Source organism: Artemia sp. Qi Xiang Cuo, chromosome 10 (genome assembly GCF_049724085.1).
Source record: "Artemia sp. Qi Xiang Cuo chromosome 10, ASM4972408v1, whole genome shotgun sequence".
Classification (NCBI taxonomy): Eukaryota; Metazoa; Arthropoda; class Branchiopoda; order Anostraca; family Artemiidae; genus Artemia; species Artemia sp. Qi Xiang Cuo.
Genome location: NC_142803.1, coordinates 22583549 through 22595810, shown reverse-complemented (window position 1 = coordinate 22595810; position 12262 = coordinate 22583549). Strand labels below are relative to the sequence as shown.

General features: G+C 36.1%; 1 protein-coding gene across 1 annotated transcript in view; it reads left to right on the top strand.

The window, feature by feature from the left end:
- Positions 1 to 12262, top strand: part of LOC148947590 (protein VAC14 homolog) — a 242508-nt gene that overhangs the window by 226483 nt on the left and 3763 nt on the right. Inside the window, exons 11-12 of the mRNA XM_089095944.1 lie at positions 3793 to 3946; positions 5778 to 5920. Coding sequence (XP_088952070.1) covers positions 3793 to 3946; positions 5778 to 5920 — 297 coding nt within the window. The remainder of the gene's footprint in view (positions 1 to 3792; positions 3947 to 5777; positions 5921 to 12262) is intronic.

Below are 12262 nucleotides of genomic sequence, written 5' to 3'. Positions count from 1 at the left end.
TTTGTTGCGGACAGTGCTGACTGAAAAATTTCAGTTTGACGAACCACTGATCCATCTCTTGATTGCAGAGCTAAGGGAGCTCTTACTAGTGCTGTCGGAACATATCTTGAACGAAAAGGGTGCTGAAGCAATGGCTAAGAGGCGAGATGCTAAACTGCTTGATGATTCGTCAAATATGAAGAGCCTAGCGGACATTGTGTTGTCTTATGATTTACCTTAAAGATGTTGAAGAACCTCATATTGAATCCTTCTTGATTAGGGTACGTGAACACCTCAGAGCTTCAGCTTCCTACTTGCTAAATGACATCTCCTCGAACAGCGACTCTGTCAGACTTCTGAGGAGCTTCAGATGCTTTCATCCCCCAGTGAGAAAAACAGCGAGAAGTTTGAAAGACATTCGTCTCATAGCTACTAACTGCATGTTTGTGTCTCAGGATTAGATGTTTTGGATGACGAGTGGAAGCTCTTGCAGCTTGAGAAGGATCCAGACTTGGCAGCTACGACAAAAGTTGACGAGTATTGGGTGAATTTGCTCTGCTGTGAAGATTCTTTTGGGAAACGGAAGTACCCAAACCTTGCAGGCGTTGTCGAAGCAGCACTCTGTCTATCCCATAGAAGTGCAAATGTTGAGAGGGGTTTCTCACTATCAGGAAATATTAAATCCGAACAGAGAGCAGCAATGTGAGAAAGAATTTTGAATGCAAAGCCGATAGCTGCTGACGGGTTGAAAATGTATGGAGGCAAGCCCGAGAACGTTCCTATCACACATGACCTGATGAAGTTTGCACGGGGAGTTCGAGCCAGTTACTTCAACCATCTTAAAGCTTAGCGTGACGCGAGAAAAGTTCAAGAGGAGACTATGAGAAAGAAGCGAAAAATTGACCAAGAATAAGCTAAACTGCTAGAACAACTTGAAAAAAGAAAGGAAAAACTTTCCAATCCGCAGTTAGACCTACAAACACAATGAGAAAGATTTGCGTCAAAACAAAAGGTTGCCGATAGTTGTTAAAAAAGGGAGATGATAGACTGAAAAAGGGGTTGACCGTAATAACCTGAAAAGAAATCAGTGTCACCCAGGCTATCCTGCGAAGTTTTTGGGCTGTAAGAGATGAATTGAACTGTCATACCGAAGATGTTGGAGCTACTAATAAAACGATTGATTACAGTCACAAACGAAAGCAAACTCTCATCACATCGCTGCTGAAAAAGGGGTGTAAGAAGAACTGATCTCATGCTCGGTGACGCCGTTTAGCTTGATACATTTATCTGAATTGCTTTTTTATCGTGCCTCTTATTCAAAGGTTCCTCTTATTCATTGTATTTTATATGCGAAGTTTATAGAAATAAACGATAAAGGGAAGCAGAATGAGAAATAAAGATTTTAGAATGATGAATAACGTCTTCGAGAATTCGAGAAGGTTTACTTCCGACCCTGTAAACTTAAATTATTTTTGTTACTATTTGGCCACTTTTTCGTACCCGAAGTCACTTTTTCAATTTTCTTAGGGGGATAAGTGCGTAGGACCCCTGGGTTTGTCTGTTTAATGGTTTCTACCTTTTCATTTGTATCTTACTAAGAATTGCTCTGCTGTCAATAATACTAGCCCTATATGCTTGTTCAATCTGGCCCTTGTAGTTTCAATTGAATATTTCAGGGTCTTTAACAGTGGCGGAATTTTGTCAAAATCAGAGGGGGGGGCAAAGATGCAGCCAATTTTTTTAAACCAAGTGAAAATGATAGTGAAAACCGTAAAATGAGCCATATAGTGCCATTATCTCAAAGATACACTAAAGAAAACTGACCTGTTTCTGTGGCTGCTTGAATTCTGCAGGCTTATCTTAGTTTTGACATGATTTTTGAAGAAACTAGACTTCAGCTGGGGGGAAGGGGCAAAATGGGGTCTGGAGGGGGCAACTGGGATCTGTGGGGCAGTTTCCCCCTGGCCATTAGTAAATTCCGTGCCTGGTTATGAAGGTAGGCCATGGCGAACCTCGTCAATGGTAACCAGTGAATTGTGAACCAGTGAATATAAACTTCAATGAAGTTGGGTTCTTCGGGTAAAGAACTTGAAGTTGAAAAAACTTACTTAATGTAAAGAACTGAAGTTGAGTTCATTGTTGGAATGAAATGAATAAACTTAAGTAACAATAACGCAAATAATTGACAATGAAAACGGAAAAGAATGCTATTTTACAGCACAAATAAAAATGTTGCAAAGACTATCAATTAAAATGTCCAGTAACTCTAAAAATGTTATGCAATTTATATTACTGAATACAGGTTGGAAGCAAAACGGCGCATAAGTAGATCAATGATGTCAGAATGCAACAAATTATATTAATCGTAAAAGTTTTGAGATTTCAAGGAGGAGGGAGGTATGCGATCTTTATGAAAATCTCACCATGAAATTCGGCATGCCTTGACCGTCTATGTGCAAAAATAGCACCTTGGTGTTTCCCCGTAAAAGATAGTCACTTAAATTTTTTCTTTCTTTCTTTATTTCTTTTGTGTAGGGCATAATCGTATCAATCCAGTGGCCGTATAATATTAGAATAGGGCTCATTCAAATAAAGACATAGAATTATAGTGTTCTTTTCAAAATAACAAAAAAGTCGTGCTACAACAAAATAATTTTCTTGGTCCTTTTCAGTCGGTAAAAATACAATTTTTGCCCGAGAGCGCCAAAACTCTATATAGTGAAAATTCTTAGTAGCCAATTAGTGTCAAGCTATGAAAAACTTTGCATTAAGTCTGCCTCCCGCTTTCTGAGCACATACAGATGGTAGCACATTTCGTCTCCAAACATATAGCACATTTCGTTTCCAAACATATAGTACAGATGGTAGCACATTTCGTCTCCAAACATATGTGCTCCTCTTCGTACTTTTTCTCATAAAAATGATAATTTGTGGCCAATATTTAGCCAAATGCTACGAAGTAGAAACTCTGGAATAGCCAACAACTTTAAAAGCTTTTGAAATTTCAGTATGTTCAAATGTCTCATTCACTTAGTGAAGCTGCTCGTTATGTGTGTCTACGTTTATAGGAATTTGTGCAGGGTTTCACTCAAGCAGAGAGCTCTAACCCTGCGATAGTGTCCGATTGCTCTCTTTTTGATATTGTCCCCTGTGACTGCTACTGGATTGTCGAATGCTGTAAATAAAAAGAAAAAAATATTGCTTAAGGGACGGAACTTATCATAGACAGCAAAATATCCCAGCCTAAGTAAACAGCGATATGACTTCAATGCATTACTATTTTTTCACCAGGCCAGTTCGTATGAATGACGTTGTCGTAGGAATCTCAGAGGGGAATCATTCGATTAAAAATGAAATTCCTTATACCCTATGTAAGAGTCAAAAGAGATTGAAGGGCCACACCACCCCCTCGCCCTTTTTAAATGCGCCCAACACGGATCAAAACTATGAGACAGCTATTTTTTCTAAATAAACGAAGGTCCAATAATTATCCTCAAACCTTTGCAACGCCTAAAATTATGTTTCTAATTGAAAGAATTTGCCCTGAAGTCAAAATAGTTTTTACTTAAGTTTATGTATGTTTTTGTATGTTCTAGATTCTGTTACAGTTCCGCTTGATATAAGGCTGGCATATGGCCAGATACCACACATATGGCAATCTAATCCTTACAGCACCTGGCTAAAAAACGCATTCAAATAGCAATTCAGGCTGATTATTTTAAGCGTCAGTATGTGAAAAACGCCATCTGTGGGTGTTTAATCCTTATCAATTCTGTTTTTGATCTTCTTATTTTCTTTTATTGTTTCTTTCAGTCCTTCGTCTTGAATTGTTACGTTCTGATCAGAACAGAGCTCTAGTACAAACATTGTATGGTCTCCTAATGCTTCTACCTCAAACTGAAGTATTTCACCTTTTAAGGAGGCGACTCGCATGTGTACCTTTCCACATGTCCTCCGGCCAGCCTATGTAAGTAGTAAGATCTCAATAATTTCGGAAATACTATTTATTAACTTTAAATCGTGAAGAATCGGTAAATATCAACAAAATAAACCCGAAAAATTGGGCGAGATGAATATAGCTTAAGGCCCATTCACAATACCAAGAATTAGCTAGCGCTCATTTGAGCCAATCAGTTTTCATAGAATTTGTCAGCCAATTATAAAATTTTATGAAAGATCATGTTGGCTCAATTAAGCACTAGCTAATTCGTGATATTAGCAAAATTTCATTGTTAATGGGTCATAAGCCGTACTGGCAAGTCAAAGTTGGTATATTCCACATTTTGTCAGTTCGAGACTTTTTAAAGTCGTCGAAAATATTTTTATTTTTCAATTTTGTTTTTCTTTTTATGGATTAAAAATTTTTCTCGGTATTTTAAAGGACAAAAGATCATATTAATATGCGGATTAGATGAATAGACATTTGTTTTTAAGATGTCTGATGGTCATAAATGAAAGGAGAAAATGGCGTTCAATTTTAGCATCAATTCAATTTAGCACCATTCAATTAAGCAGAACCAATTAGAAACCAAATAGCCTATAAGTAAAAGGGAAGTATACCTGAAAATAGACTATATATATTTCACGCATTAAATAAAATAAAAATCTTCTGATGTTCTATGTCTGATATGTCTGATACATAAAATGCAGCTTTTTGTATGGAAATGAATTTTCCATCCTGTAGCTTTGAGGTAGATGCTAGAAGTTTTCCAGAGAAATTGCTTAAGGATTGTTCTGGGTACCCGGCTGACTGACCGTATTTCAAAGAATAGGCTGTACGAAAATTGTGGTTGAATACCGCTCTCTAGGGCTATAATGAAAGAAAAACTTAGGTCGCTAGGACACATTGTATGAAAGAACGTTAACAGTTCTACAAACGTCTTTCTTTCCGACCAACCGTCTAATGCTCAACCGAGAGTAAATCGTCCTCGTCTGGTGTGGATAGACGTCATAAAGAACGATCTAAAGCAAATAGGACCTTCGAGGGAGGTGTAAAAAGGGAGGCTTTGAGTAGATTGGGATGAAGGAGAGCGTGCGTAGCTGTGTTGGTCTCAGGCGGCTTGGTGCTGCGGTGAGTTGTTAGTAGTAGTAGTAGTAGCTTTGGGGTAAATGCTGTTTAAAGGATTTTGCTTCATATATAGTCATCTTATGCAGACTGCAAAAAAACCGTCAGAGTTTTCACAGTCAGACAAAACCGTCAGAGTTTTCACAGTCAGACAAAACCGTCAGAGTTTTCACAGTCAGACAATACCGTCAGATTTTTCACAGTCAGACAAAACCGTCAGAGTTTTCACAGTCAGACAAAACCGTCAGAGTTTTCACAGTCAGACAAAACCGACTGAATATGGATCAGTATGCAAAGGACATGTTATTTTATCTTCAGAATAAATTCCATTTGTATTTTTTTTCTAGGCTGTCTGCTGCTCCTTACTTACAGTTCGCTACCACGAACTGTTTGAGAAAGGATTTCTATGCAGCCGGCATGTTTTAATGACTTAAAAACCGTGCATTTTTTATCAAATAAATATGACTCGTATGACAAAAAGGTGCATTATCATTTAAATGCACCTCCTAGGATAGAATCTTCCTTGTCAGGAGGTTTGACTATTTGTCACAATTCTTTAAGAACGACTCTTGAAACACAAGGGTCGTATAATTAGAATAGTTTTTTTTTATATATAGAGAAATCGCAAATTTTCTAAAATTCTTTTTCTGCCTTTTCTCGTTATGTCTATCTACATTCCTACGTATTTCTGTTTTTCTGTCCTGTGTTTTAGAATCCATCCCTTATATTTCAGCAAAGATGTTACAATAAGTGAAGAAAGAGAAATTGCTAATTCGAGCATCGATTTCGAGGCCCTGTTTCAACACTTCCAGTCAGTAACTGAACAACATAAAAAGAGACGAGAGCAAAATTTTGAGTCTGAACTTTTGGCAAAAAGTATGAGCGCTGTGAATTTTAGAACATGATATTTCAAATGTGTTTTTTAGCTTTGCTTAACCGTTAAAATTAACGTTTAATAATAATTCGTTAGTTGTTACAATGTGTGAATTGATACATTTCTTTATTTCTGTTATTAAAGAAATGAAAAAAAATCAGCGACCAAATCTTCCCTGCATTTTTCTTTTCATTTAGATTTCATATGATGGTAAAAAATCTCTGTTTACATATGAAATCGCTTTTGGAATCCATACTACCATAGCTAACAGACATAATCATATCAGTACGTATTAATATATTATTAATACGCGTTAATACATATTACATTACCCTAATCACAATCATAGATTTGATTAAAGCTTTTGCACAAGGCTGGTATGTGAAAGCTGAGAGTCCCGGCTGGTGACAATAAGGCGATTTCACGTATATTTTGCTTATTTTTTTGTTCATGGTATTTTAACTTAAGGTAACAATAATGTGAGCACAATCTATTTTAGAACATCATGTTTTGACTTTGTTTTAATATATTCTTTTTAGTTCCTGAAGATTCTTATTAAACTTTTTCATTAAATAATTTAACTGTAGTGTAGAGGCATGTTCCTTGCTTTCAGTAATCTACGAGACCTGCCTGAAAGTTATTTTATATAATAATAATTCTATAGTGATTAAAAGAATTTAAGTATAGTCACTGTGGTAACCTGATATCGAGGGAGAGTTTAAGAAGTTAAAGGCACATTCAAGATCAAACAGTTCGTGGCAACGAACTGTAAGTAAGGAGCGACCCGGCTCAATAGTAGCCTAAACTCTAAAAAAAAGAATTTTGATACCAGTAGATATATAAAAAAAAATTGAATTTTTATGCTGATTTCAAAAATATAAGTTTCATCAACTTTAGTCTAACCCATCAAAAGTTACGAGCCTGAGAAAATTTGCCTTATTTTCGAAAAAAGGGGAAAACGCCCCCTAAAAGTGATCAAACCTTAACGAAAATCAAACCGTCAGATTCAGCGTAACAGAAAACCCTCCTGTAGATGTTTCTAGCCCCTATTTGCAAAAATGTGGAATTTTGTATTTTTCGCCAGAAGAAAGACCACGGATGCGTGGTTTTTTGTTGTTTTTTTGCCAGGGGTCATCGTACCGATCCAATAGTCCTAGAATATCGTGAGAGGGCTTATTTGAACAGAAATTAGAAGTTCTAGTGCCCTTTTTAAGCGAACAAAAAATTTGGAGGGCAATATGGCCCCCTCCCATGCTCATTTTTTCCCAAAGTCACCCAATCAAAATTTTGAGATAGCCATTTTGTTCAGCATAGTCGAAAATCTAATAAATATGTCTTTGAGGATGGCTTAGTCCTCAACAGCTCCCGGGGAAAGGGCTGCAAGTTATGAACTTTTCCCATTGTTTACATATAGTATTGGTTATCGGGAAGTATACAGACGTTTTCAGGAGAGATTTTTCTTGGTGGGGGGGGGCGGGAGGAGGAGTGGGTGGGTTACGTGAGAGGATCTTTCCATGGAGGATGTTTCCTATGAAGGGGGTTCCGGATTTCCGATTAGAAATTAAATTAAAAAAAACAAGTTTTTTCAACTGAAAGTAAGGAGCAACATTAAAAATTAAAACGAATAGAAATTATTACGTATATTAAGGGGTTCGCCCCCTAGTCAATACCTCGCTCTCTACGCTAAAGGTGTTTTAGTACTTTCAAAAGAGCTATCTATTCTAATTAAACAGCCTTTGTGATTCAGGGATTTGTGATTCGAACAAAATTCGAACTTTAGCGTGAAGAGTGAGGCATTGACTAGGGTCGAACCCCCTCATATACGTAATGATTTCTGTTCGTTTTAAGTTTTAATGTTGCTCATTACTTTCAGTTGAAAAAACTTGTTTTTTTTATTTAATAACACACTCAGAACGAATCGTATACCATTTAATTTTCTACCAATTTTACCGTACTTGGGGGGGGGATGGTAAAATGTAGTTCACTGGTTCTTTAATAAATTTTAGTAGGGTATGGCAGTAGCAAATCCATGATTTTGGGGAAGGTGTGGGCATGGGCGCCCATATAGGGGGGCAGGGGGGGGCTCTTGCCCCCCCCCTGGCTGTATGATGCTGCCTTATTTTTATATTTTTGTTCTGAGGTTTCTATTAAATAGCATTAAAAGTAGCAATTAGACGAAGTTTGCCCCCCCTGGAATTCAGCTTATGGGCGCCCATGGGTGTGGGGACTTACTAGAATATCTTGGGTCTATACTGGATAGCAGCCTGCGTAAAAGTAAACAGCACACACCGGGGAATTTAAAAGAGAAAGGGGTAAAAATAGACTACAGATTTAAAACACAGATTCTTACCTTTATTTTTTTCCCCGCTTAGAAGCTTTGACATCATTTTATGGATTAAAACAGTTTTATGGAATAAAGCATGGATTTATTTCCATAAAACGTGTGGGAAAAAACTGTTAGTATTCTTTTATCTGTTGTCTTGGTTTTTTATTTTAATTAGAAAATGGCCTTTTAAGAGGAGTTTTTGATGTATAATAAGGTTAACCAGGGAGGGAGGTACCCTGCTCTCCTCATTAACTTCGAAAAACTAGATTTTTTATCAATACATTTGATTTCCTTTTCGTTACTACTTACCTTCTAAAATGTATATTATTCATCCATATCTGTGCAAGTTAACTCCTTCAAAGCGAATATTTATTTCTATTACTCCTATCCTACACTATGAGATTTTTCCATTGTATATTGAGATGAAGGTTCATTTGCACCAAAGTATAATCACCTACGGAACAAGTACCGACAAAACTCTCCAAAAGCGACCCCGTGTACCTCAGCGCCTCTAGACGCTAAATGTTGTACTACTTAATCGCTCCGAGCCAAAGTACTTTGCTCCGGCCAATAATTATGCTAGAGCGTGATTCAGGCGACGAGTGACCGGGATGAATTGTGTAACTACGGTTTTTAGTTGCTAGGTTCGCATAGGTATACAAAAGGTCACTTTTTTGTTTGGAGAGGATAGGTTTTGTCAGTACTTGTTCCGTAGGTGATTATACTTTGATTTGCACCAACAGTTTTAGCTCAATGGCTAATTTTCTGTTCAACTACAAAACATGTTATTATACACTATTATCCAATGCTTCAAAAAAGGTTCTGTAGACTGGCCCAATACAGAAGAGGGGTATTTTAGGATGGGGTCTACAGAGCAGAGGCAAAAAAGACAATGGGTGTTGCACCCGAAGGGACGCATTTTTGAAAGAGTTTGCAGAGATGCGCTAGCTTTACAGGTCACACTATTAATAGGGATGATAAAGGTGCATCGGAGAAAATTGTACCTAGTATTTTTCACCTCATTTAGTGCAGGGAAAGGAACCTCAGGGGGGGGGGGTGATATCTCTCTTTAGTTGGCTGGGTCCAAGTATTTTTGACTAATCTGAGTTTATAGTCAATTTTGAACCGGGACATTGTGAAATTAGTAGATTGAAGATATTTTTGGGGAATTGTTTCATGGGGACATTCTCTTGAAGAAGAAGAAGTAAGAGTGACAAACCGTTGAAAAATTTACATTTGTCGTTTTATTGTTCCAGCATGTTCATCAATTTTATTCAAAAATACTTTTTTTTTTAGTATTTTCTGTTCCACTTCAAATAGCAAACTCAAAAACGAAATCTAGCATTCAGTTATAAACAAAAGATATTTTTTATCATTATTTTACCATTAAGAAATTAGAATAATAAATGAAACGAATTCTATTTCCTATATGGTATAGCCTACTGTTTGTTAAAGCTACCCTTCTTTCCTATTTAAATCACTTTTTTAGAGGAGCTGTATATAAAAAAATTATTACATCGTTAATATTTTTGTGTATTATAAATGTTTTTAGTTTCTTCCTTGTTTTCAATATTTAAATTTCCCTACGAAGCATGATTTTACGTTTTAACATCTTATTTATCTTTGAAATAATAAATATTGGTCAGTCCTAATGACGAAGGGTCCGTTTCATTATACAGTTATCCAGGGGCGGATCCAGGATTTTTTTAGCGGGGGGTAAAATAGGTTCATACGACAAACTTGCGTTAGGAGTAAGTTTAATTAACGCAATCCTGCGTTAATTAAGTAAATTACACTACATTAGGGGGGAAGCACCCACCCCCCTGGATCCGCCACTGCAGTTATCACCAATGAAAATTAACGTTTTATGATTATTTGTGAAGCACCAAATTAAAAAAGTTGGTCAATTCTTTGCATTATGTAAAAACTAAAATATTGGCCCCTTTTGGTTTCTATGGGCATATGAGGTGGCGAATTTGTAGTTATTAGCTATCTTAGGATGAAGGTATTGACGTGCAGTTAATTATCATTAGCAATAATTGGCTTCTGGAGCCCTCCGGAAGGTAATTAATTAATACCAAAAGAGACCTTCTTCACTGGCAATTTGACTGTAGAATTTGCTTTTTTGACAATCCTACTCTGATATCCATGTTTTGGTTGGTAATCTAATGCTGAGATTGTATTCAAATTCCTCCCTGGGTGTTCTTGTTACTGTGTATTTTTTACCAGTGTTTCCATAATTTTTCTTAATTTCCATAAAACTGATATTTAAATTTACCTGAATATCGTTATTAGTCAGTTTATGACGAAAGTATAATTAACTCATTAATGACATTTGTTCTCTGGAACGTTCTCGAAGATAGTTAATTAATTACAAACGAGGTCTCCTTCAGTGGTGACCAAGTTATAGAATTTCTCTTTTCATTGACAATCCAAATATGATAATTACATTTTCATTGGTGGTCTAATGCTCAGATTGTTGTTTAAACTTTTGGATGGATCTTGCAACTGAGCCATGTTATTAGATTTAACTTTGAGAATCGATCAAATATTTTGTTGTATAAAGTTCAATGAAGTTGGGTTCTTCGGGTAAAGAACTTGAAGTTGAAAAAACTTACTGAATGTAAAGAACTGAAGTTGAGTTCATCGGTAGAATGAAATGAATAAACTTTAGTAACATGATAACGCAAATAATTGACAATGAAAACGGAAAAGAATGCCATTTTACATTACAAACAAAAATGTGATGTAATTGCTGCAAAGACGATCAATAAAATGTCCAGTAACTCTAAAAATGTTGTGTAGTTTATATTACTGAATACAGGTTGGAAGCAAAACGTCGCATAAATAGACCAATGATGTCAGAATGCAACAAATTATATAAAAGTCCAAAATAGGGATAAAATCCTTTTAGATAGACAGTGTATAATAAATTTCACAAAAAATACCACATATTTCGGTCACATATACAGTGACCGTCATCAGTAGTAATCTCTACCAGATATTTCGGTCACATATACAGTGACCTTCATCAGTAGTAAAATTGATGATCATCAGTAGTCATCAGTCATCAGTAGTGATACTGATGACGGTCACTGTATATATGACTAACATATCCGGTATTTTTTGTGAAATTTATTATACACTGTCTATTAAAAAGGATTTTATCCCTATTATGAATTTTTATTTTATCGTCAGGGAAAGGGTGTGTGGTGACCAAAATTATCTACAACAAATTATATTAATCGTAAAAGTTTTGAGATTTTAGGGAGGAGGGAGATGTGCAAGACCACAAAGCCTCCCCCTGAGTTAGTCTATTTTTACCATTGTTCCCATAATCTCCCTCTCCTCCGTCTCTTTCAAGCTCCTCCTTTAGTTTTGTCAGAATGTAATGTTTAACTATTTTGGGAAGAAGGTAATAATAACTAATTCAATATCATTATTTGGAACTGTGACCAAAAATCAAATTCTGATGAAAATAACAAAATGACTTTGAATAACATGACTGCAAAATAAATATACTGAATGTGGGTGTAATTGATGCATAGACGATCAATAAAAGTATCCGTTACTTCCAAAAATGTGACATAACAAAAATGTTTTATATTTACTGAATACATGTTGGAAATAAAACGTCGCATAAATAGACCAATGATGTCAGAATACAACAAATTGCAGGAGTTGTAATACTCAATATATTTTAGGGAGAAAGGAAAGGGTAAGACCCCAAAGCTTCCCCTAGAATATTAAGACTTTTACCAGTGTTCTTATAATCTTTCTTAATTTCCATAAACTTGTTCTTCATTTTTGTCAGGATGTCATGTCTAGCCATTTTAGGGTGAAGGTAATAATAATTAATTCATCCTCATAGGTATTTTTGAAGACCTTATTGTCTTTCCATGACGTTCAAACAGCAGCTCAATAGGGACAGATCCTTTTATTTGACAGTGAAACAAACAAAAAGATCTGGATATTTCGGTCACATATACAGTGGCCATCTTCAGCAGATAAAGACAGC